Source organism: Oncorhynchus tshawytscha, linkage group LG01 (genome assembly GCF_018296145.1).
Source record: "Oncorhynchus tshawytscha isolate Ot180627B linkage group LG01, Otsh_v2.0, whole genome shotgun sequence".
NCBI classification, from domain to species: domain Eukaryota; kingdom Metazoa; phylum Chordata; class Actinopteri; order Salmoniformes; family Salmonidae; genus Oncorhynchus; species Oncorhynchus tshawytscha.
In genome coordinates this window covers 57,765,136-57,792,570 of record NC_056429.1, presented here as the reverse complement: position 1 = coordinate 57,792,570, position 27,435 = coordinate 57,765,136, and the positions used below count along the sequence as shown (strand labels likewise).

The 27,435-nt window shown below is 41.6% G+C and overlaps 1 protein-coding gene across 2 annotated transcripts in view; it reads left to right on the top strand.

Annotated features, from left to right (window-relative positions):
• LOC112254045 (V-type proton ATPase subunit B, brain isoform) overlaps positions 1–26,902 on the top strand; it is a 55,611-nt gene extending 28,709 nt beyond the window's left edge. For both annotated transcript variants that reach the window (XM_024426268.1, XM_024426275.1), the window contains 13 exons: positions 9,191–9,246; positions 9,852–9,950; positions 10,032–10,125; positions 10,692–10,769; positions 11,479–11,618; positions 13,896–13,997; positions 14,829–14,926; positions 15,099–15,222; positions 21,529–21,679; positions 22,357–22,439; positions 22,649–22,753; positions 24,282–24,411; positions 25,989–26,902. In XM_024426268.1, coding sequence (XP_024282036.1) covers positions 9,191–9,246; positions 9,852–9,950; positions 10,032–10,125; positions 10,692–10,769; positions 11,479–11,618; positions 13,896–13,997; positions 14,829–14,926; positions 15,099–15,222; positions 21,529–21,679; positions 22,357–22,439; positions 22,649–22,753; positions 24,282–24,411; positions 25,989–26,131 — 1,403 coding nt within the window. In that variant the 3' untranslated portion in view covers positions 26,132–26,902. The remainder of the gene's footprint in view (positions 1–9,190; positions 9,247–9,851; positions 9,951–10,031; positions 10,126–10,691; positions 10,770–11,478; positions 11,619–13,895; positions 13,998–14,828; positions 14,927–15,098; positions 15,223–21,528; positions 21,680–22,356; positions 22,440–22,648; positions 22,754–24,281; positions 24,412–25,988) is intronic.
• The last annotated feature ends 533 nt before the right edge of the window (positions 26,903–27,435 follow it).

The window sequence follows — 27,435 nt, the reverse complement described above, 5'->3', positions numbered from 1 at the left end:
TGTTTTATGTTATCATACGGAACCTAACATATCAAACTCAGAAAAAAAAGAAATGCCCCCTTTTCAGAACCCTGTCCTTCAAAGATAATTTGTAAAAATCCAAATAACTTCACAGATCTTCATTGTAAAGGGTTTAAACACTGTTTCCCATGCTTGGTCAATGAACCATAAACATTTAATGGACATGCACCTGTGGAATGGTCGTTAAGACACTAACAGCTTACAGATGGTAGGCAATTAAGGTCACAGTTATGAGAACTTTGGACATTAAAGAGGCCTTTCTACTGACTCTGAAAAACACCAAAAGAAAGATGCCCAGGGACCCTGGGCATCTGCGTGAACGTGCCTTAGGCATGCTGCAAGGAGGCATGAGGACTGCAGATGTGACCAGGGCAATAAATTGCAATGTCCGTACTGTGAGACGCCTAAGACAGCGCTACAGGGAGACAGGATAGACAGCTGATCGTCCTCGCAGTGTAACATCCCCAACACAGGATCGGTACATCCGAACATCACACCTGCAGGACAGGTGCAGGATGGCAACAACAACTGTCCGAGTTACATCAGGAACGCACAATCCCACCCTCAGTGCTCAGACTGTCCGCACTAGGCTGAACTGAGGGCTTGTAGGCCTGTTGTAAGGCAGGTCCTCACCAGACATCACTGGCAACAACATCGCCTATGGGCACATGCCCACAGTCGCTGGACCAGACAGGAAGTGCTCTTCACTGAGGAGTCGCTGTTTTGTCTCACCAGGGTTGATTGTTGGATTCGCGTTATCGTCGAAGGAATGAGCGTTACACAGAGGCCTGTACTCTGAAGCGGGATCGAGGTGGAGGGGCCGTCATGGTCTGGGGCAGTGTATCACAGCATCAGCGTACTGAGCTTGTTGTCATTGAAAGCAGTCTCAACAATCTGGGTTACAGGGAAGACCTCCTCCTCCCTTATCTGCTACCCTTCCTGCAGGCCCACCCTGACATGACCCTCCAGCATGACAATGCCACCAGCCATACTGCTTGTTCTGTGTGTGATTTCCTGCAAGACAGGAATGTCAGTGTTCTGCCATGGCCAGCGAAAAGCCCGGATCTCAATTCCATTGAGCACATCTGGGACCTGTTGGATCGGAGGGTGAGGGCTAGGACCAATCCCCCCCAGAAATGTCCGGGAACTTGCAAGTGCCTTGGTGGAAGAGTGGGGTAACATCTCACAGCAAGAACTTGCAAATCTGTTGCTGTCCATGAGGAGGAGATGCACTGCGGTACTTATTGCAGCTGGTGGCCACACCAGATACTGACTGACTTTTGATTTTGACCCCCTCTTTGTTCAGAGACACACTATTCCATTTCTGTTTGTCAGAAGTCTGTGGAACTTGTTCAGTTTGTCTCAGTTGTTGAATCTTGTTATGTTCATATAAATATTTACACGTTAAGTTTGCTGAAAATAAACGCAGTTGACAGTGCGAGGACATTTCTTCTTTTGTCATTAGTCTCTTGAGGGCAAATAAATCAGATTTGACCATTCAGACAAGTTACATTTTTATTTTATTTTTTAACTTGGCATGTCAGTTAAGAAAAAAAATCCTATTTTCAATGACTGCCTAGGAACAGTGGGTTAACTGCCTTGTTCAGGAGCAGAACAACAAATTAAAAATAAAATAAATAAATTGGGGATTAGTTTGCAACCTTTCGGTTACTAGTCCAATGCTCTAACCACTAGGCTACCTACCACCCAGGCACATGGCCAAGAATCAGATTTGTATCAGACTTCAAACCACTTGTGAAGGTGGTTTGAAATGTGGCTTGAAATATCAGATTACATGTGGTTTTTGGCTGTTCAGAATGCAGGAAAAATAACCAATTCAAATTGGATTTTGATTCACTTCAAACTGCCAATGTGAACACTGCTTAAAGAACCCTGTCTTGGTGAATTACTTTCAAGTTTCAAGTGCTTTGAGATTCTTTGCTTGTTGCTTCATGATTATTGGACAATTTAACAATTTGTTGCATGCTCTGTGATTTGTAGTTGCACAAACATGAAAGGCTCTGAGTTTGAACATTTCTGGGGGTGTGCTTCCTTGAATCCCTTTGTCCTGTAAATGATCATTGAAAGTCTAGGAATATACACTTTTGTTTACCATCAAGGACATCAGAATTTAGTTGAAATTGCCTCCCTATTACAAATTGATTGGTGCTCTTGGTCCATTTGTCTCCTTTGCCTTGGATTTTGCGCCATTGAAGATTCACCAAAGATCCAACACCTCCATCTCAGAGTAGCCTATCTATCCAACTTGAATAAGCCAGAGCATTGTTTGGCAATGGGCAAGCCTTTAATTTGCCTAAAGATAGTAGGGATGTTTTCATTCCAACATCCAATAAGCCTATTCTGATACTATACAGGATTTGTACTGTTTGTCTTAAATGCTGCCATATTTCTTCTGAGTGGCAACAAGGAGATTGTTAGGTTTAGGCTGATCTAAGCAAACTTTTTCGGTTGAGTGTGTTTGTTGGCTAAGAGTTGCATGTTTGAGTTAAGGAGGTTCCCTGGTTTCAGGCTTGTGCCAATTAGCATTCCCATCTCCTGGTGGCCTGTGAGAAGCCCCCTGTGCGTGCTTGTGGTCGGGTAGAACTTGATTGTGAGCCGCATGTCACTGTTACCACTGCTTTGTACCATGTATTCAGCGTTCGAATGATGCTGCGCCCCATCCCAGCACCCACAGAGCCCCCTCTTTTTAGCTGGGAAATTCAATTGTGTTGGAATGCTCTGTGCCTCTTTTCTCTGATACTTGAATGGGCCCTTTTAGTATTTCACACCAAGGTGTCCTTCAGGGTGTGAGGTCAGGCTACCAAAACAGTTTCTAGTGGCGGATTAGGACCAATTAACATCTTTGTACACAAAGGGCTCTGGCAGCTGAACAGGCCGGAGGGTGACTCACACTGCCGTTGCATGCCAAGCCAGGGGACTGCTGCACTTGAGCTCAAGTAGCAAAAGAGGGGTGGGGAAAGTTTTTCAAACCTAATGAGAAATGTTGCTCCTTCACATCATATGAATGTGTAGCGCATTGATTAATCATGATCTTGTGTAATGAGTGGGTACTATATTTCTTTTAGCTGTGTGCAACTGTCTCAGAGGACATCTGAGTTTTTTTTTTTCATTATTAGGGAAGTTCTGGTGGGCCTAATCTAAACCATAATTTCAACAATGTGTCTGTGCAATGCACCACCACATTTTATTTGCTTTGTTGGAAGTACTTATTGTGTTCTAAAAGGGTACTATCCACCAGATTAAACTATGGTCATTTTTTCACACAATAAATGTGAAGATGGTCTTTGCAAATAGGGCTATCTTGAAATTGGGCTTATGTTCCCATTTTCTGTTTTCAAATATTTTCCATTAGAGCTTTGTGGACTTGTGGAAAGATCTTAAGAGGTTGATGTACAATTGTACAGCCACAATTTTCTTGCATCATAATTATTATAACCCTTCAGTAAGTAGCCATATGTATCTCCTTTGAGCCATATATGGATAATTTGTAGGGTAAGTGTAGCTATTAAGTCCATAATAGGTCTAACAAGACCAACCAACATACATTCTGCAATTTGTCTGAGGAGAAAGGGGCAAACAAACTGTACAACACATACATTAAGCTGCTTTTTAAGGGGGTATTTGGATGCAAGATTTGTCAGAGGCGAAAGTATAATCATGTCAATCATGAGGCTAATCTTTTATTTAATTGACTGTTGAGCTTGTGGGCCAATAGGAGATAAGGGTGTGCTGATGACTAGGAGTATATCACACATATTTGTGATGGCCTGCACTACTTGTTATTTGGGATATTGACAGTGCTTCTGCATATTTCTGCAGTTACGTTTTTGTATTTTTAGTTTTGGGAACAAATTCGAGCTTTAGGCTATGAAGTAGAAGTCCATCTGAGATGAGGTTGAATTTTTACAGATTTTAGATGCACGGTTAATTGCAAGGTTTGAATGCAATGTTTTTAGTCTGAGAAAAATGAATCATTAGCGCTATAGCCACTTCCCACACACACACCTGCATTTAAACCCCTATTACCCAGACAGGCTGTATGAGAGAGATGGGGTTAGGGGCCCTAACCTTAAATAAAACATTTTTTAAAGGATAATCAAAGATTTGCCTATTTTTATCAACCAGGTAGTTATAACCAAAACTCAAATGCTAGGCTGTATTATGGTGTGGCATAGTTAAAAATTGAATATGTCAAGATATCATGTAGGCTAGCCTACATCATGATTATCACCACTGCATGCTTATATTTAATTCATATAGGCCTACTTGCAGATTTTTAGTTGTGCCAAGTTATGAAATAGAGCTAACCAGTATTCATAGCTCATTAGGAGATCATTTGAAATAAAACAGTTTTGAGATGGGGATCATGGTCTCGCACTGAGACTTAGCAATGTTAATTAATCCTAGACTACTCATTAGCCTACATTCAAGGCCTGTGCCTTAGGGTAGAGGGAAGCAAAACGTAATTAATCAATTACTTTAATCACTGGTAGGCGCTAAGTTTCTATCAGGATGAGATGCTGCATAATTGTATTGTAGATTTTGGAATCTTTAAGTCTCTTTACGCCTCTACTAATGTCTTTACTCCCGGTACAGGGAGTTGATAAGAGTAGTCCGAGCAGAGGCAGTTTATTTGGAGAAGGAAGGGAAACTAGTGCCCCTCTGTTGGGGTGGTCCTTTTATCACACTTGAGCACTCCCTTTGTCTCTTACACTCTCTGTCTCACTCTCTCTCACTCTTCCCCATCTCTCTCTTACAGCCTGTCTGGGTAATAGGGGTTGAAATGCAGGTGTGTGTGTGGGAAATGGCTATAGCGCTATAGTGCATTGACAGGTTATTTGTTGGCCACTGCCTAATTAGTGGCAAAGTGGATGCACCCCGCCAGGCTTTAGTGTTCTGTGTTAGAACCAGTCTGCTCTAATTTCCTTGCAGCTTTGATATTGGCCAAGAGATTGACGGTTCACAGAAAAAAAAGAAACACAAGGGCATGATGGAAGACCTGGTGAAAACAATGCCCCCGTACTCCCCTTCACTTCGCCTCCTCATGCTATAGCTGTGCGAGGAGAAGCAGACGGAGGCCCCCGGTTTTTGCAGACACTACCAAATTGGCTCTAATGTCAGCAGAGCTAATGTTTTCCCAAAGAAAGTAAGAGGACAAAGTTTTGGACCACACCTATGCTCTTCTGTTTCTCCATACTTGGGCCTTTAAAGGGGGGCCTGAACTTCCTGATTTTGGCCTAGTTTTTCGTTTTGGTCATTAAGCAATGCAGCGGCCATGACTGAAGCCAAACCAGAGTTGTTGGTGGTTTCAAATCAAAGAACCTTACAGATGAAATGCTTCCTTACTTGCCTTTACCAACAATGCAGTAAAAGAAGAAAAAAAATATATATATATAACATAAACTCTCTAGGGTATGTGAGACACTAGCCTCCCACCTGGCCAACATCCAGTGAGATTGCAGAGCGCCAAATACAGAAATACTCATTGTAAAATAGTTCCATCTTTTTATTTTTATATAGGTTTAAAGAATAACTTCTTCTGAATCCAACCACGGTGTCAGATTTAAAAAATGCTTTACGGCGACAGCATACCTTACGATTATTTGAGAACATAGCCCAGCAGACAAATCATTACAAACAGTAACCAGCCAAGGAGAAGAGTTACACAAGTCAGAAATAGAGAGAAAATTAATCACTTACCTTTGATGATCTTCATATGTTGCACTCAGAAGACATTAATTTATTCAATAAATGTTCCTTTTGTTCGATAAAGTCTCTTTTTATATTCACAAACCTCTGTTTTGTTCCCGTGTTTTCTTCAGTAATCCACAGGTTCAAACGCAGTCACAACAGGCAGACATAAAAATCCAAATTGTATCCCTAAAGTTAATAGAAACATGTCAAACAATGTTTATATTCAATCCTCAGTTTGTTTTTAGCCTAAATAATCGATAATATTTCAACCGGACAATAACGTTGTCAATATAAAAGGTAAACAAGAAAGGCACCCTCTCGGTTGCGCGCGTGAAAAAGCTCTGTGACACGGCAGGGTCCACTTATTCAGACTGCTCTTACTCCCTCATTTGTCAGAATACAAGCCTGAAACAATTTCTAAATACTGTTGACATCTAGTGGAAGACAGGAACTGCAATTTGAGTCCTAAGTCAATGGATACTGTAATGGCATTGAATAGAAAACTACCAACAAAAGAAAATCCTACTTCCTGAATGGATTTTCTCAGATTTTTGCCTGCCAAATCAGTTCTCTTATACTCAGACACTATTTTAACAGTTTTGTAAACTTTAGAGTTTTCTATCCAAATCGACCAATTTATATGCATACCCTATCTTCTAGGCCTGAGTATAAGGCCGCTTAATTTGGGCATGCTTTTCATCCAAAATTCCAAACGCTGCCCCCTACCCTAGAGAAGATAATTAAAGAGCAGCAGTAAAATAACAATAGCGAGGCTATATACAGGGATTACCGGTACAGAGTCAATGAGCAGGGGCACCGGTTAGTCAAGGTTATTGAGGTAATATATAGGTAGAGTTATTAAAGTGACTATGCATAGATAATAACAGAGTAGCAGCAGTGTAAAAGGGGGGGGACGACGACAATGCAAATAGTCTGGGTAGCCATTTGATTAGATGTTCAGGAGTCTTATGCCTTGGGGTTAGAAGCTGTTTAGAAGCCTTTTTGGACCTAGACTTGGCGCTCCGGTGCCGCTTGCCATGCGGTAGCAGAGAGAACAGTCAATGGTAGATGGAGGCTTTGATCATTTTTAGGGCCTTCCTCTGACACCGCCTGGTATAGAGGTCCTGGATGGCAGGAAGCTTGGCCCTGGTGATGTCCTGGGCCGTACGCACTACCCTCTGTAGTGCTTTGTGGTCGACGGCCAAACAGTTGCCATACCAAGTGGTGATGCTCTCAATGGTGCAGCTATAGAACCTTTCGAGGATCTGAGGACCCATGCTAAATCTTTTCAGTATCCTGAGGGGGAATAGGTTTTGTCATGGCCTCTTCAACTTCCCTGGTGTGCTTGGGCCATGTTAGTTTGTTGATGTGGACACCAAGGAACGTGAAGCTGTCAACCTGCTCCACTACAGCCCTGTCGATGAGAATTGGGTCGTGCTCGGTCCTCCTTTTCCTGTAGTCCACAATCATCTCCTTTGTCTTGATCACGTTGAGTGAGAGGTTGTTGTCCTTGCACCACACAGCCAGGTCTCTGACCACCTCCCTATAGGCGGTCTCATTGTTGTCGGTGATCAGGCCTACCACTGCTGTCATTTAATGTGTGTGTTCGCACATAGCAAAAGTTTGTACATTCACTCTGCCAAAACAGTACACATTTAGTCACTCACTCTTCTAGATAACTTGAAACAGTCTAACCAGGTCTTGTCTTGAAGTCTCCTAGGCTAGCTAGTGCTAGCCAATTTATAGTTATTTATGGACCGTCAATAAATGACACAATGTAAATTGGACAATATTTTCATGTTGCGCACCCTTTTAGTTGTCTCATTAAATTATTTCAATAGTTGTATATTCATTTCTATAAGCAATAGTTAGTTTGAGATTAAGTCATTGAAATTTGGGGCTATTTACATTTTACAATATTGTCCCATGTAATTAACAGACGGTCCCTAACAAGCCCCTTAGGGAAATCAAATGTCAAAGCAAATTGACCATGGGAATTACAATTGGGTTGCACCCAATTTATGATTACTTACTTACTTACAGCTGCCAGCTGTGGGCAGGATCGAAATAAACCCAACCTAAGGAAAACTGTTAGAGGACATGAGTGTTTCAGCATGATATAGATAACGTTTAATGGGGGAGGGGAGGGGCTTTTTGGGTGAGGGTGTGGTGGAAATTAGTAGGGATTTATTAGGTCTATATTTTATTTTTGTGGTAGTACAGAATTGGGCAGATCATGATTGATCGTACATTCCAGCACAGTAAGTGGCGGCATGCACTTAAACGGTTGTTTGCGGACCACCATGATATGATAGAAGAAATAGAAAACTGTTACGGTACCCTTCATTCTGTGACACAATTTCTTTCTGGCATCTTGCAAACTTATTTTTTGGACAAGATTAACTTTATGACAAATGATCCTATTTATACTTTGTAGTCAATTTTGACACTAGAATAAGTGTTTATGACTCGTATTGATGCCACAGACTGTTTTCAAAACGAAAAGTTTATTTTTAGGGGCAGTCGCTCTTTGTGTTCTGTAAAAAAAAATGCATGATCGCCTAGTTTGCACTGCCTTGGTTGGCAAAGAGATGGTTTTGATGAGGAGAGCAGGTGTTTTGGAAGCAGGAAATAAACAAAAGAGAACCAAAGCGGCTCACCCGTGCTGTAATAGAAAGTCGGTTATCTACCATACCATGTGTGTTTGCGAGGGCTTTGATCACTGGCGTGGTGTTGTGCTCCTGGCCCGCCCTTAGGGGAGGGATGTGGCCCTTCAGGTGGTAAGTGTTCTAATATGTGTATTTACAAAGGGGTTAGGATCCCGGAACCAAGTGAACACGAGGGCTGAATTCTCCTTGATACATCTAAAACTGATGTTATGGAGTTGGGTAGAATACATTTTAAAGATTGAGTATTAGGCTAATCATTTAATTGTTTTATTCCACAGACAAAAGAGATGGTGGGAGCCAAAAAACCTAACATACTAGCCAAATCTGAGACACTGGGGTGAATCTTTGAGTACAGGGAATGAATGATGAATTGTGCTTAGGCAGGCCTAACTTATAATTATACAAAATTCACAGTAATTAAGTAACATTCACCTCTACGTGTCTGGCGTATTGTTTAATAAATTGTAAACTTTGGCCTATGTAAATTCTATTTTATCCCATATGTTCAAAGTGCATGTTTTTCTTGACATTTGGCCATGAAATGCATGAAAGGCATTTAAATCCCTTTACGAAAGTTTAGTTTTTAATTAAAAAATAATAATAATACAAATTCATGTTATTTTCCCCCTATACTGATGGTCATTGTTTTGATCAACTACTTGTAAAACTTTTTTTTTTAAATATTTTAAATATATGATGGATTTAAAAAAAAAAATATATATATATATATAGTTTATTTATTTATTTTAAAAATATATATTATTTACTGTTATTCTCTATTTCAGCATATTCTACTGTGTCTGGAGTGAATGGCCCCCTGGTGATTCTGGATAATGTGAAGGTGACTAAAGATTTAAAATTACTTTTCTATGAGGGCTCAGACACAGCATTTCCTGAACGAGTACTTAGCATCTCGATCAGCAGACCCACGCTAGGTCCACGTTCGGTGCGATGTGTGCAAGCCTTTAATCTCTTGTGGACAGACGCACGTAACGTGAATGGTAATTGTAGCTTCTGTCAACAGACTGGGATGTGATGACTAAGGAGGAACTTTTTTCCAGTATGCACATTTTTTTTGTCGCTGATTATTTAGAACAAATCACAATTTCTCAATGCTCGCATCATTTGAATTTTGAAAGGGAATAGAACATTTGCGTTGAATTTTGAAAGGGAATAGACTTGCGTGAAACTTGCAGTTTTCGTTAAGGGGGGTGGAGACTGCAAATCACATTTGTATCTTTCCCCCCTCCGCCCCCAGAACATATTAGAGCATGTGATGCAATTATGCAAGATTTTTGTTCTGTGTTTCTGGCTTGCTTAGTGACATTGATAGTCTTATTTTCTGCAGGGTTAACCTAATTGCTGGCCATGTATGTTTCCTGTTTTGAAAGACCGAAATAAACATGCTTGTTAAATGGAGTTTTCCAACCTTTTTTAATGTGGCAGTTTCCCAGGTATGCAGAGATTGTGCACCTGACTTTACCTGATGGCACCAGGAGGAGTGGCCAAGTGCTGGAGGTGATTGGCACCAAGGCTGTCGTACAGGTGAGTCCCTCGCAACACACACACACACACACACACGCACACCACAAACGACTGAAAGATACCGTTTAATGTCATTTTCAGGTGTTTGAGGGGACATCTGGTATTGATGCCAAGAAGACGGCCTGTGAGTTCACCGGTGACATCCTGCGCACACCTGTGTCTGAGGACATGCTGGGTAAGATGAGCTTTTCACGACGAGCGGAGTGGCATCCGGTGGGCGCTAGGCAGGAGGAAGCATGAAATCCACCACTGATTAAGACTAATGTTTTCATCACTCTGTATAACTGTTTCCACCCACCCTCTTTCTCACACAGAAGAAAATACCCTGCAGGCTTTACTCTCTTGGTGTGCTAAATACAATTGTTCTGTTCCATTTTTACCTTGCCTCTGTTAATGCCTCAATTTGAGTCCTGCATTGAGTATTCTCCGTGAGCAAATTAGGGGAACAAAACATTGAAGAGAATCTTTGAGGCTTGTATGACTTTTTATAAATCTCCCAGTCATACCGCCTCAGTGGGACTCAAGGTTAGGTGTATTTGAATAGTTGACTGGAACCATCTGTTGCTAGTATAATTCAATAATGGGCCTAAATTAATTTGAAATATAAAATGCAGCATCTCTACCATTGTCTGAAACCTGAATTAACTGCTCATATTCTTTAACGAATTAGAGGCAGAGATTATGTGGATGGCAATCCATGCAATATGAAATTAAACTAATAGAGAATGTCTTTCATTTTAGGACGTGTTTTCAATGGCTCAGGCAAGCCCATTGACCGTGGCCCCACTGTGCTGGCTGAAGACTACCTGGACATCATGGGTATGATCGAGATTGATCGGAGCTATGATTCAGTTCATTCAGGAAGCGAAAGATATTCTTAGATAACCTTGTCTGTGTTGAAATGCAATTGACCCTGATGTGCAGAAATAGAAACATGGTACCTGGACTATATTCTTAGTATACTGAGCTTACACCGGATCAATCCCATCTTTACTCTGCTAGTGGACTTAGATGTGAAGCTAACATTAGCTTGTATAGTGTGAGTTCAGTCTTTAGTTGTATCTCACTGCTACAAGGCCAAACACTGTATTTATATTGACTTTTGATCCCATCCCTGAATCCCTTTCACGTGTAGCTTGCCATTGTGTAGGCATGGCATCCCAATGAATAGATGACTTGAAGAGGGTCATGAGTCTTCCATCTTAAGGGCAATAAGGTCTTTGACCCTGACCTCTGGTCTGACCATTTATTCCATCTTGGGACCATGTATGGATGTATAACCTTTTGGCAGATTTCATGTATCTCCTTCAAGTGTACTTACTTCATTTTATTTGCTAAACCATAGTTTATGCTACTTATGTGTGCAACTGCACATACAGTGTAAATGGCTGAATTGAAACTATTATGAGGCCAACTCTACCATTTATATCCCAAATTTGACTACTACCTGGGCAATACCTGGGTTGAAAGTGGCTAACTCTCTGGTATGTGTTTCTGAACCTCTGCTGTGACCGCTGCCCTGTCCCAGGCCAGCCCATCAACCCTCAGTGCCGTATCTACCCTGAAGAGATGATCCAGACCGGTATCTCTGCCATCGATGGGATGAACAGCATCGCCCGAGGTCAGAAGATTCCCATCTTCTCTGCAGCCGGCCTGCCCCACAACGAGGTACGATGTAGACGCTTGCTCTGCGAAGGCTAGGACTCCCAAACGCATACGCTATATATGTCTTTAGGCTGCATTTTGCCATATTATAGCCTCAGTCAATAGCATTGGAGATGGGACAGGTGTGTGAAATAAGAAAACGCCCTCTACAATCAGTAAAATGTCAGTGGATTTCTGAGATGTCCTCCAGACCCACACACACACACACACACACTGTGGAGGACATCTCACAAATCCACTGACATTTTACTGATTGTGGAGGGCGTTTTCTTATTTCACAGAGAGCTTCGCCCTGTCTATCGTCACACACCGCATTCCAGAAATCCACACACATCTACTAATTTTACTCACTTCATATGTCTTGTAGTGTTTTTTGTACAATCACGCACCTGTCACATTTGATAGTCTGTATCAGAGACACTTAACTAGATGCTTGTTCCCCATTTCATTTTAGGCTCATGTATTAACAGCCTATTTAGTTACAATGGTTTGAACACATTGCATTAAAACTACTAAAGAGAGAACCTGAAGGTAGCGTATAACGTTATTATATGGCACTGCTATTAGTTGCCAACCTGCCTCTAAACATGAGTCAGATCCATTGTCTCTGTGTGTCAGTGTGTTAGTTATGGGCACATGGCAGCCATCTGGACTTCACTTCCTGTCTCACCGCCTAAAATATAGGACGGATCAACCAAACCTCCCAGAGTTCCACTGGTGTCATAGAGTATTTAATTTGGATTTGGAGAACAGAGTTGAAAATATTTGCTTATCGCACTCATTTAAAATTGGATTCATTAGAAAAGTTTACTTTTTGTGGAAAAGTGCCACAGTTAACTTACTTGGCGTGATCTCAAGCTAAAAGGACATTCGTCAACTCTTTGAGGACAGTCGAAGTTGGTAAAAGTGCTTATTTATTGTTGAAAGTAAAACCAACATGTTTTTGTCAGGGTTTTACCTTTGACTGAACTTGGAATGGGGTGAAAAATAATCTCTTGTTATTGCCAGCTTGACTGTTGTTCATCTGACTCAATTTTGGGAGTTATGGCACATTATAGGTGCAAGGGGCAGTGTTAAGGAAGTCAGAATCATTCTCCATTCCAACATGTTATAAGCCTCATTTTCTGTTAGTTTTATCAGTCTCCATGAGCACTTGAAATCTCAGGGAAAAGATAAGATATATCAGTGCTAAAGGACTAACCCAAAAAGTCCGGACCACCGAGCTATTGCACAATGACTTTGAAAACAAGGTTATGAGTTTCAATAGTTCATGTATACAGTCTTAAACACGTTTAAGAGTATACTGCATCGTTTCATGAGTTCATATTGTCATATCAGACCGTGTCCATAGTTTCCCATGACTGAAGGGAGGCTATTTTCTGATGCCTTGGGGAGAGAGCGTGATGGCCGCCGGGGCCTTCTGGTTGAACTGGTAAACGAATTAAACTAATAAGACAATGGTGGCGAGAGGAGATTAGGGGATCGTGTGAATAGCACTGATTTAATGTAGGATTGGTAGCCCAGCCATGAGGTCGTTAACGCTTGAGGTGGCTGTCCTCTCACCAGTCATCTCTGTTTGTAAACAGCCTCATTATGACCTTATGACTGTCTGGGCACACTGCCAAACTAAAACATGCCAGATCAAATTTCACCGGAGGCGGAGCCTCAATCAAATGCATAGAATCCCACTGAAGCAACAGAATAACAGTGATTTTGGGCAGTGTAAATAAATGAAGATAATCTGGTTGCTTGATTAGCAACTTTGTTTTGGAAGTGAATAAAATAATCAAAAGAGGGTGGTTGAATGGAGCGCCCACTGTAAAATCCTACTGTAGTAAAAACAGTGAACAGGGTACGCCTTGTCTGACTAATGGTGCTGGTTGACTTCTCGTGTCACTGGAATGGTATAAAATGCTTCTCGTTTCATTAAACAGATGTCATGGGGTCATTTGGGCCGCGGATCTCAATGGGCCAGGTGTCTCAGCTCAGGGTGCACTGAGAGGCCAACCCTGATTTTAACAGACAGCAACCATTACATTAAGTGATAAGCGTGAAATTCCTCCCCTCTAAATTCCTAATCACTGAGTTTTTATCCAACTATGCACCTCCGACACAAGCAGAGTTTGGCACACACGCATGCCGACACACACAGAAGACTCCAGTAACTAGCTGGCTGGATGGGGCGCTCGCTGATGTTCAAACATTTGAATAGACTGGCTGTTTTATCAACGTAAATGTTTCAAGACCTCGTCATTTTTAATCCTGTGTTTTGGTTCTCAGATTGCTGCCCAGATTTGTCGTCAGGCTGGCCTGGTGAAGAAATCCAAGGATGTGATGGACTACAGCGACGATAACTTTGCCATCGTCTTTGCCGCCATGGGGGTGAGCTGAGCGGCACCAGATAGACAAACATTTTTTTAAATCTTGTTCTTGTCTGTTTTTTCCTCTAGTGTGTGGCTAATTCTTCCTCTTAACCCCAACGTGACACTGCCCCAGCTCCTTTTTTCACTCTCATTCACCAGGTGACTTAGCGTTTTAAGTCCCCTGTTACGTCTGCTCCTTTGAGCAGGTTCTGGCCACGTCGACAGGTTATTATTCAGCAGTCTTGAACACATTCAGCCGGCCAGTATCAAGTTCTCTCTAGTTCAGCTGCTCTGGTCATGACTATTTAACACCGGGTGGGGAATCTTCTGTGACCTGTGGCAGAGATGTTAGTGACCCCCACCTCTGCTCCTCTGGGCCCCCTTATCCTCTCCCTGCTGATGGCTAATTCACACACCATAGAGGGCCTTGTAACATAAGCACGAACTCTGTAACAGGGTAGCGGAAATGCAATGCATATGGGGCAGACTGGTGTGAAAAGGGATAGGACATTGTGAAGCATATGTAAAGGAGATTACAATTTAGGGAAAGGACACGTGTAAAGGACAGCGTATTAACACTCAACCCTGTTTTCACATATTAAGTTACCTTTAGTTGAAAACTGCTGAACCAGTAAGCTGCAGCATAATTTGCACTACATTGCCCTCTGTATAGTATTTGGGAAGTATTTACCCTAATTTGTTGTGATATTTGAAAACAGGAGCTCCTTTTTCTGATATGCATTTTTTCTTTCTCTGCCATTGGGTGACCAATATATTCCTGCTTTTGTTGAAGAATGTTCAAGGCCTTCTACTATCAACTTGGTGTGTAATCTCAAACCTATCTTTTCAGGTGAACATGGAAACTGCTCGCTTCTTCAAGTCCGACTTTGAGGAGAATGGATCCATGGACAATGTTTGCCTGTTCTTGAACCTAGCCAACGACCCCACGTGAGTTCATTTGCATAAGCTCTGTGCCAAATCAGTAATGCACTAGCTCCCTCCTATAATAAATAATCTATGGAATCATGGATTCACGGCAATAAAATGTCTGTATAATATTGCAACCTTTTTTATTATGTTAATTCAAATTGAATTCCTTCCTTGTTCTTTCCTTTCTCAGTATTGAGCGCATTATCACCCCTCGCCTTGCTCTGACCTCAGCTGAGTACCTGGCCTACCAGTGTGAGAAGCATGTCCTGGTCATCCTGACTGACATGAGCTCATACGCCGAAGCTCTGAGAGAGGTGGGCAACCAAACTAACTCAATGAGGTCTGCTGTTTACTCCTGGGGGAAAAATTACTCGTACTTTCTTTTTCTGACGTTTCAGACTTGCGCGATAATTCTGTCAAAGTTTGAGAGCCTTAACTCTCAAACTTCTGAATATGGGTAGCAAATTCAATATGTCGGTTAAAGTTTGGTCACTACAGGCTACATGGTTGTGATATTGAAAACTTCCACAAATCAAATCAAATTTTATTGGTTGCATACACATATTTAGCAGATGTTATTGCAAGTGTAGTGAAATGCTTGTGTTCCTAGCTCCAACAGTGCATTAATATCCAACAATACACTCATCTGAAAGTAAAAGAATGGAATAAAGAAATGCAGAGGTGTGTGTGTGTACAGTGCATTTGGAAAGTATTCAGAGCTCTTGACTCTTTCCACAATTTGTTACGTTAGTCTCATTTTAAAATGGATCGGGGGAAAAAAATCCCTCATCAATTTACACACAATACCCCATAATGATAAAGCGAAAACAGGTTTTTAGAAATGTTTGCTAATTTAATAAAAATAAAAACTGAAATACCTGATTTACAATCGTTAAGAATCCAACCACCCAAGCCATAGACTGTTCTCTCTGCTTCTGCACGGCAGGTGGTTCCTGTGCATCAACTCTGGCTCCAACAGACTCTTGAACAGCTTCTATCCCCAAGCAATAAGACTGATAAATAGCTACACAGACTATCATAGGTAACCTTGTATCCTCATTGACTTATTTATTTTTGTCTCTATTCACACTCACACATTCACCCCATCATCATCTGCTCACTCATATAACATCTGTCGTGGAAATTCTCACACAGGGACACTCGAAGTCAATCTTAAATGAATCATCCTTTATTTGTCAGCGCGCTGGAGAGTTTCCAACCAACTAAATGCAGCATAGTACACATGTTAATCGGGAGCTCTGTCTGTGGGCAGTCCCAGCAGTTGTCTTATATACAGCTATGCACAGACAAGTTAGATTTGCATAATTAATTAATCATTACCGTTTTGTTTCATTCATGTGACCGACCAATACTGGTTCATAACATGTGACAGACCTCTTCTCTCTAAGCTGAGACCTTGAAACTGAGATCTTTCGTTTGTACTCAAAATGAGGTCTGGTTGTACTGACAAATTGCAGCTACTGATAGTGAGGATTTGTACAGTCAGCCACTTGCATGAACACAGACATTGGTTTATAGAACAGCACATGAATAGAACACAGAAATTAGTTATAAGAAAAGCACAAACAGAAAGAATTCCATTATACATCCACATACGTTACCTTCAGAAAGTATTCAGACCCCTTGACTTTTTCCACATTTTGTTACATTACAGCCTTATTCTTAAATGGATTAAATGAATTTTAAAAAACAGAACAATCGACACAATACCCAATAATGACAAAGCGAAAACAAATACCTTATTTACATAAGTATTCAGACCCTTTGCTATGAGACTCATAATCGAGCTCAGGTGCATCCTGTTTCCATTGATCATCCTTGATGTTTCTACAACTTGATTAGAGTCCACCTGTGGTAAATTCAATTGATTGAACATGATTTGAAAAGGCACACACCTGTTTATATAAGGTCCCACAGTTGACAGTGAATGTCAGAGCAAAAACCAAGCCATGAAGTCGAAGGAATTGTCTGTAGAGCTCCAAGACAGACGGGATTGTGTCAAGGCACAGATCTGGGAAGTGTACCAAAACATTTCTGCAGCATTGAAGGTCTCCAAGAACCCAGTGGCCTCAATCATTCTTAAATGGAAGAAGTTTGGAACCACCAAGACTCTTCCTAGAGCTGGCCTCCCTGCCAAATTGAGCAATCAGGGAAGAAGGGCCTTGGTCCAGGAGGTGACCAAGAACCCTATGGTCACTCTGACAGAGCTCTGGAGAACCTTCCAGATGGACAACCATCTCTGCAGCTTGACTGGGATGTGGATTTTAATCGTGTTAACATACTGTTTTACCCATTTCATATGTACAGTGCATTCGGAAAGAATGATGGAGGCCACTGTGTTTTTGGATCTTCAATGCTGCAGAACTGCTTTGGTACCCTTCCCCAGATCTGTGCCTCGACAAAAATCCTGTCTCCGAGCTCTACGGAGAATTCCTTTGACCTCATGGCTTGGTTTTTGCTCTGACATGCACTGTCAACTGTGGGACCTTATATTGACACGTGTGTGACTTTCCAAATCATTTTGTTAGGTCTTTATTGCTTAGGGATAGAAGCTGTTCAAGAGCCTGTTGGTGCCAGAGTTGATGCACCGGAACCACCTGTCGTGCCGAAGCAGAAAGAATAGTCTATGGCTTGGGTGGCTGGATTCTTTAACAATTTTTCAGGCCTTCCTACCACACTGCCTGTAGATGTCCTGGATGGCAGGGAGCTCGGCCCCAGTGATGTACTAGGCTGTCCGATCGAGGGCGGCGCTATCGCTATACCAGACAGTGAGGCAGCCAGTCAAAATTCTCTCAAACGTATAGCTGTAGAGCTTTTTGAGGATTTCAGGGCCCATTCCAAATCCTTTCAACCTCCTGAGGGAGACGCTGTCGCGCCTTCTTCATGACTGTGTGAGTTTGGACCATTTTAAGTCTTTAATAATTTGGACACAGAGGAACTTGAAGCTATCAACCTGCTCCACTACGGCCCGTCGATGTGGATGGGAGTGTGCTCGCCCGTCCCGTTTCCTGTAGTTCACTATCAGCTCCTTGGTTTTACTGACATTGAGAGAGCGGTTGTTGTTCTGGCACCACACTGCCAGGTCACTGACCTCCATGTAGGCTGACTCATCGTTGCCGCTGATAAGGCCTACCACCGTCGTGTTGTCAGTAACTTGATGATGGTGTTGGAGTTGAGCATGACCACACAGTCGTGGGTGAACAGGGAGTACAGGAGGGGACTAAGCACACACCCCAGAGGGGATCCCGTGTTGAGGATCAGTGTGGCAGATGTGGAACTGACAGTGTTCAATACTTTTGCAGATATGAAGCAAACAGTTGATCATAACATCAGTCAACAATTTCAAATTCCTAGTTTATGCTACAAAACCAACTTTATAAGATGTTTTTAAAATGTGTTCTATTTGACTCACATTCCATGATGTCCACTAAGGCATTGTTGGCAGAATAGATGGATGCAGTTCAATGCATGATTAATATAATTCACCAATACTTCCTTGGTAGTCCAAAAAATATTGCTATCAGGTTGTAAATCACAGCTGGCCTGGTACATTGTTTGCTGCTTCCATTCGGGATGCACTGTTTCGTTTCAATGACTCAATATTTTGGACAAAAACAGTCGAATGTAACTAAGGCTGGGAATGTCATTACAATCCAACTAGCAAGGGCAATGTCAGTCATAACGTGGCTAATAATTCTAGAGTATCTTTATGTAGCAAACTAAAAACACAGAGCCTAAAATTAGCTAGGAGGACGTCATATCATTGGAGGAGTTAGTGAATGACTGACTTTTTCCCCCCTCGTATTGTTTTTCGGTGGCTACACAGCTAGAGATGCACATGTCATTTGGTTAGCAAGTAAGAAATTACTGTTATCCATTTAGCATATCTCTTGCGTTTGCAAATTCACTCTGGCTAGCCATCTAGGCAAAACGTAGGCAAAATAACACTCTATAAAACATGTCAACAGCCTAACCAGCTCTGCTAGACTGAGTGAAATGGTCAGTGAGGTGTTTTCTCATGTGTGTCTGGAAGTAGCTAGCTACTAAGCTAGCCAACTTTAGCCAGTTAGCTTGGGTGCTTGGTTGGGACAATGTGTGCATTGGCAGGCAATTTGCAGAAGGACGAGCAGACTATTCCCCATTGTTTATCATTGCAATTTTGACGATCATCTAGCTTAAAAGGTTTGAGAGGGTTTATCTAATGTTTCTTTGTTAGATTTTTGCTCATCTTGCTCTGGCTAGCGTTAGTTGTTCATCTTGTTGTTGAAGTGCATATAGGGAGAGATGGTCTACCTTTTTATGGTTGTTTGATCGGTAGGACTGTAAAATTCCCAAATGTAAGAGGACTCTTGTGGTATTTAGCTTCGTATTTGCAGAAATCCATTCAAGTGAGTTTTGTGGCTTTTGACAAATGATTCTAAGCATTCTCATGATCTAAAGTCGCACTGTTGCAATTGCATGTAAACAAAGTCCAATTCAAAGTGAATGATAGCAGGCCCTTGTGGAAAACTGCTTATTTGCATATAGGACTACTGTACTGCTGATTGGCTATGGCGCACTAGTCTGCATAGACTCCGGTCCTCGATGAGACGTCTGCTTTTATTAGGTTTGATTAACTGCAGTGTCTTAATTGTCCAAACGCTTGACACTTTCCCACTCTATATTGCTATAGAATTTTCACAAATGCCTTAGAATGCTTAGGAATTACGTATACTAACTACTTGTGAAAATGACAATGTCTAAGCGCTTGCTTGTTAGAATTATTTTTTTTTAAGTGTAATTCTTCCTGGGAGTGTACAGTTGAAGTCAGAAGTTTAAATACACCTTAGCCAAATACATTTAAACTCAGTTTTTCACAATTCCTGACATTTAATCCTAGTAAAAATGCCCTGTTCCCTGGTAAGTTAGGATCACCACTTTATTTTAAGAATGTGAAATGTCAGAATAATAGTAGAGAATGATTTATTTCAGCTTTTATTTTTTCCATCAATTTCCCAGTGGGTCAGAAGAGTACATACACTCAATTAGTATTTGGTAGAATTGCCTTTAATTTATTTAACTTGAGTCAAACATTTCAGGTAGTCTTCCACAAGCTTCCCACAATAATTTAGGTGAATTTTGGCCCCTTCTTCCTGACAGAGCTGGTGTAACTGAGTCAGGTTTGTAGGCCTCTTTGCTCGCACACGCCTTTTCAGTTCTGCCCACAAATGTTCTATAGGATTGCGGTCAGGGCTTTGTGATAGCCACTCCAATACTTTGACTTTGTTGTCCTTAAGCCATTTTGTCACAACTTTGGAAGTATGCTTGGGGTCATTGTCCATTTGGAAGATCCATTTGCGACCAAGCGTTAACTTCCTGACTGATGTCTTGAGATGTTGCTTCAATATATCCACATAATTTTCCTTGCCTGATGATGCCATCTATTTTGTGAAGCGCACCAGCCCCTCCTGCAGCAAAGCACCCCCACAACATGATGCTGCCACCCCCGTGCTTCACTGTTGGGATGGTGTTCTTCGGCTCAAGCTTCCCCCTTTTTCCTCGAAACATAACGATGGTCATTATGGCCAAACAGTTCTATTTTTGTTCAATCAGACCCAGAGGACATTTCTCGAAAAAGTACCATCTTTGGCAGTTGCAAACCGTAGTCTGGCTTTTTATGGCGGTTTTGGAGCAGTGGCTTCATCCTTGCTGAGTGGCCTTTCAGGTTATGTCAATATAGGACTCATTTTACTGTGGATATAGATACTTTTGTACCGGTTTCCTCAAACATTTTCACAAGGTCCTTTGCTGTTGTTCTGGGATTGATTTGCACTTTCGCACCAAAGTACGTTCATCTCTAGGAGACAAAACGCATGTCCTTCCTGAGCGGTATGACAGCTGCATGGTCCCATGGTGTTTATACTTGCGTATTGTTGTTTGTACAGATGAATGTGGTACCTCCAGGCGTTTGGAAGTTGCTCCCAAGGATGAACCAGACTTGTGGAGGTCTCCAATTTCTTTTCTGAGTTCTTGGCTGATTTCTTTTGATTTTCCCATGATGTCAAGCAAAGAGTCACTGAATTTGAAAGTAAGCCTTGAAATACATCCACAGGTAATCCTCCAATTGACTCAAATAATGTAAATTTGCCTATCTGAAGCTTCTACAGCCATGACATAATTTTCTGGAATTTTCCAAGCTGTTTAAAGGCACAGTCAACTTAGTGTTTAGTGTATGTAAACTTCTGACCCACTGGAATTGTGATACAGTGAATTATAAGTGAAAACATCTGTCTGTAAACAATTGTTGGGAAAAATACTTGTCATGCACAAAGTAGATGTCCTGACCGACTTGCCAAAACTATGGTTTGTTAACAAGAAATTTGTGGAGTGGTTGAAAAACGAGTTTTAATGACTCCAACTGTATATGAACAGATTTGAATAAGAATTCATGTTGCTAAAACGCTGTCCATTCCACTTTAAATCCCAATGCACAGTCCAATACATTCATTGACTCAATCACATGCTCTAACAATGAAATGTTCAGTAGTTTGTGTTCAGGGTCCCATTTCCTATTACCTGGTTCCACCTATGGCTCACTTCTTTGTCCCATGTCTCCCCAGGTGTCTGCTGCCAGAGAGGAGGTCCCTGGTCGTCGTGGTTTCCCCGGTTACATGTACACTGATCTGGCCACCATCTACGAGCGTGCTGGGAGAGTGGAGGGCAGGAACGGCTCCATCACTCAGATCCCCATCCTCACCATGCCCAACGATGGTGAGACATGCCGGTTTTTCTCAGAGAAAAACAACCTAGATTTATTTAGGAAATAATGTATTTATATAATGTATTCTTTTTATTTATTTACTTGTCACATTAGCAATATTGGCCCAGCGTTGTCCGGGTTTGGCCGGTGTAGGCCGTCAATGTAACTGACTTGCTTAGTTAAATAAAGGTTAAATAAAAAATGTTTTGTTTATTCTCCGGTTTTGTCTCCGAAGAACTGCGTTCTTTCTTTTTTTTTGACAGGGAACAAATTGTTGCTTGCCGTTACTATAGTAACCTCTTGATGGGCCTCCAATCTGTATTTGAATGGGAGTCCCCCCACTTTTAACGTCAAAGAGAATTTGAGCGAGCATATTTTTGAGCACTATCCTCCCAAGATGTGGATCAAAACACTCATTGTCCTTAAACTGAGAAATGCTGTAAACTTTACATTAGATCTGTATTTCAGTATCTATAGGCATTCTACTCTTAAATTGTAGACATTTTAAAGTGTATGCCTGGTTCATTGACATTTATTTTGGGAACAGTGAATTACGAGCGTGCTCAGTGCATGCTTTATCAAACATACGCTCGCTTTACTGTACATTCAAAGGCCACTTGATTTATCGTGACTTGAACCCTGGATATTATCTCTTGATGTTGACCTCCATGTTAACTGTGTTTTCCAGATATCACCCACCCCATTCCTGATCTCACAGGGTACATCACTGAGGGACAGGTCTATGTGGACAGACAGCTGCACAACAGACAGGTACAGACATACTCACTGATGATAGACATGTATTCTCATATGGCTCAAACCCACCCTTTGTACCTGACTATTGAGGAGTCTATCTTGAGTACTATAGTTCTCTCTCCTGACAATTGTCCAATTGTTGCCCAATGATCATTTGTTTACTACTACTTTGTTGAACATTGAATTGACTATTATTATTCTATTATTTCATGCTTTCCTTTCAGATTTACCCACCCATCAATGTGCTGCCCTCGCTGTCTCGATTGATGAAGTCTGCCATCGGTGAAGGAATGACCCGTAAAGACCATGCTGATGTCTCCAATCAGTTGGTAGTTGTCAAGATCTTCTATAACGAAGCCTAATTTCTAATGAACTACAATACACATTAAGCGTTTGTTGCATACAGCACCTTTAATTCACTGACCTCCCTCCATGCTTCTCTCTCAATGGCTCACATCAACACCATCATCCCAGAAACCCTAGACCCACTCCAGTTGGCATACAGCCCCAACAGATCCACAGATGACGCAATCTCTATTCCACTCAACACTGCCCTTTCCTACCTGGACAAAAGGAACACCTACATGAGAATGCTGTTCATTGACTACAGCTTAGCATTCAACACCATAGTGCCCTCAAAGCTCATCACTAAGCTAAGGACCTTGGGACTAAACACCTCCCTCTGCAACTGGATCCTGAACTTCCTGATGGGCCACCCCCAGGTCGTAAGGGTAAGCAGCAACACATCTGCCATGCTGATCCTCACCACGGGGGGGCCCTCAGGGGCGTGTGCTTAGTCCCCTCCTGTACTCCCTGTTCACCCATGACTGTGAGGCCAAGCACAACTCCAACACCACTATTAAGTTTGCCGACGACACAACAGTGGTAGGCCTGATCACCAACAACGATGAGACCGCCTATAGGGAGGAGGTCAGAGACCTGGCAACAACCTCTCCCTCAATGTGACCAAGACAAAGGAGATGATCGTGGACTACAGCAAAAGGAGGGCCAAGCACACCCCCATTCTCATCGACGGGGCTGTAGTAGAGCAGGTTGAGAGCTTCAAGTTCCTTGGTGTCCACATCACCAAGAAACTATCATGGTCCAACCACACCAAGACAGTTGTGATGAGTGCACGACAAAACCTATTCCCCTCAGGGGACTGAAAAGATTTGGCATGGGTCCTCAGATCCCCAAAGTTCTACAGCTGCACCATCGAGAGCATCCTGACTGGTTGCATCGCCGCCTGGTATGGCAACTGCTTGGCCCCCGATCACAAGGCGCTACAGAGGGTAGTGCGTACGGCCCAGTACAGCACTGGGGCCAAGCTTCCTGCCATCCAGGACCTCTATACCAGGCGGTGTCAGAGGAAGGCCCTAAAAATTATCAGACTCAAGCCACCCTAGTCGTCATAGACTGTTCTCTCTGCTACAGCACGGCAAGAGCTACCGGAGCGCCAAGTCTAGGTCCAAGAGGCTTCTTAACAGCTTTTCTCCCAAGCCATAAGACTCCTGAACATCTAGTCAAATGGCTACCCAGACTATTTGCATTGACTCTGTTATGATCTATGCACAGTCACTTTACCCTTACCTACATGTACATATTACCTCGACTAACCTGTACCCCCGCACGTTGACTCTGTACCGGTACCCCCTGTATATAGCCTCGTTATTGTTATTTTGTTTTTGTGTATTTCAGTTTATTTAGTAAATATATTTCTTAACTGCATTGTTGGTTAAGGGCTTATTAGTAAGCATTTCACGTAAGGTCTGTTGTATTTGGCTTATGTGACATAGAATTTGATTTGAATCTCCATGTCTTGATCTACCTCTTTTCCCATGCCTTTGTCCACCTCAGTATGCCTGCTATGCCATTGGTAAGGACGTGCAGGCCATGAAGGCCGTGGTGGGAGAGGAGGCCCTCACCTCCGATGATCTGCTCTACCTGGAATTCCTGCAGAAGTTTGAGAAGAACTTCATCGCTCAGGGTGAGACAGATGAGACTCAACTTATGACCGTAGCACCACAACCAGAGAGCATGCCTAGTAAAAATCTAGTTGTATGGCATAATTTAAATCAAAGGGTGAAAACGGTGGCATGTCATTCTCCCGGGGTCCAGTATTTGGTAACAGAATGAATGGGTGTTTTGGCAGGCTTTTCACACCATTAAGTGAGAGGCATTATGCTTGGCCAGGTCATTGACACACTTGTTCAGAGATCTTGTCTGGAGATTTTATTTACATGTTGCATTACATATTATACATTTGCCACCATGGCTTCTCCTGTATCTTATGTTTGTCTTACCTTTATTCAACTAATTCCTTTAAAGCATTGACTGATCATGTGTTGCCTGAGGTCTTTGACCTTATTACCCCAAAATTCTGCCTGCATAGCGGCATCATTCAAGTGTGATATTATAATGGAGATTGATTTTGCCCAATGACTGAAAAATATTGTAGTATTATTGTAATCCAATAATACAATATTTTGTTTGCATGTTGAATCACATTTCAGCTATTTAAGGTTTGTTAGATGTTTCTTAATAAACCATTTTGTTTTGCATGTCATTAATTGCCGATATTATCATAAAATGTTGTATCGCTGGGTTTTGAAATATATTTGACTGAGATCTGCCAGCTCTTGGCTCTAGCAAAGGACCTATGAATGCTGCATGTTGTTTATTCTTCTTTCCTTCAGGTCTTTGTTAGTAAAGGTACATTTTCAATGCCTTCAGGCATGATAATTTTTATCAGCAGAGGGAAACAAAAACCAATGGCAAACTTCATGTCAGATATATAGATGTATTTTTTTCCCTCAGCACCTTGGTGACATTCATAATGTGTGCATGTCGTCAAAGCATTATGCCAAACCTATTCTCACACTTGGCCTTGGATTGATGAGATTGCTAAAGGAAGGATTTGTGAGCAAATCTATCCAGCCTAGTGTATAGTGAGCCTGAATTCCTTTTTTTAACATGAGTCAAAGCCTAATGTGATCCATTAAAATGAGAATGTCATTAGTATTGAGTCTACTGACGTGAATTAAAACCTCAAATGGAAAACCTCGCTCCATAGTAGTAATATGAAATGCAAGTATCATGTCAGACTTTTGCGTCTTCCCTCTCAGCTGAAACAGACAAATGGGGCCGTCTTTTGGCCGAAAAACAAGTGCCTGCCGTTCAGTCTTGTCCTTCAGATAATGAGATTACAAAGAAGGGATTGCACAATTGTAGGCTGTTTCACAGGGACCTAATGCTTGTAATCCTGTTATGACACAATATGATTATTGACTTAATATCTAGCCTATAAATGATCTCTTTCCGACAGAGTAAGCTGTGATGTATTGTTGGAGGGGCGGCGGCATTTAAGACATATTAAGCTCGATGACCTGACGTTGACCATGGCACCCACAAGTGTTCTGAAAAATATCACTGGGGAATATTGTTGTATTCATACTCTTAATAAAACCTCTGAGTAAAATATTAAATTTGCAATTGGTCATCACATGGAATATTGTCAAATGTCATAGCATTCAATATCTAAAACGATGTAACCTCACCCCTCAGGCCCTTACGACAACAGGACTGTGTATGAGACCCTGGACATTGGCTGGCAGCTGCTCCGAATCTTTCCCAAAGAAATGCTGAAGCGGATTCCCCAGAGCACCCTGGCTGAGTTCTACCCCAGGGAGTCTGCAGCTCGTCACTGAGCGCCCCTCAACTCAGAGATCAGAGCAGTAATCTCAGCTCCCTCTGTAATGTATTGTACTGTATCTGAGTCCAGAACCCCGTATGGATTGTGTCTCATTATCTCATTTTATTTAGAGATTTAAGCTTACCCTTAAATCAAAGAATGATCCTGTTATTTATTGGGATATGTTACTGTTGGATTTTGTTCCTTGAATGTTGTCCCCACCTAAAGTAAATGAAACTTTCCAAGAAGGTAAAACATCCTATACATTTAGATCTCAAAGGAAGTTGTGTGTTCTCTTTCACATTTCAATGGTTTAAATTTGTCCAATATGTTTGTTACTGTCACCCTGAAGATAGCACTTCAATCACTTATTTCAGATGGTGGGCAATTACTGTCAAATTGTAGGACTTCATCAAACACCCAGGAGGTCTGAAAGTGACATGACATAGTTTAATATATTACACTGAACCTCATTGGTACTTAAATGTTTACTTGTATAGGCTTCAGGTAAGGGTTTCGATATTGGACAAATTTTTGGGCTTCTTGAAATTGATTTATATTGTAGATGTCGAACTTTGTAGACTGTAATTGCTTATTTATTGGCCTCCAATTACTATTGAAAGATGATTGTTTACATGGTTTGTTATTGCTATATGTATGCGCTGTAAAAAATAATACTAAACATTCCCCTGTTTCGTTGTTAATTCTCTTGTTCGTTTGCCGAATTCATCTCTGTTATGGCTCTTCTGTTTTCCTGTCCATAAATAAATTCTATTAGAACTATGAAGGATATGACATGTTTATAATCCCACCTGACATTGCATACAAAATCAATGTTATTTAAAGGGGCAATCTGCAGCTCAAACAGCCACTACCCTGCCACTGATTTGGTAAATAGCTTAGACCACTGTCAAATTCATAGATGGAGCTATGGTTGCAAGGGCGGGCTGTCCATCCATCATAATGCAATTATAGTCTAAACCACGTTGAGGCTATACGGTGTTTGTTTACACATGTGATGGGTTAAGACCAATTAACGAAGCTCGTGAGACATTTATAAGTCATACCTTTCAAGAATCAATGGGTATATATGAATTTAAGAATCCCAAAATGGATATAGCAACAGCAGATTGACCCTTTTAAGGTCGATGGGTCTCGCGCACTTGTAGTAGGGCTTAGTAGTGACTGTCAGCAAAAAAGTCAAATCGAAATCCAAACTCAAATAATATTTTTTTATATTAAGTGTCTGAGTCATAGACCGTAATATATTCCCAAATTAACAAAAACATGCACTTGTATCCTAGATCAGACCTGAGGTTG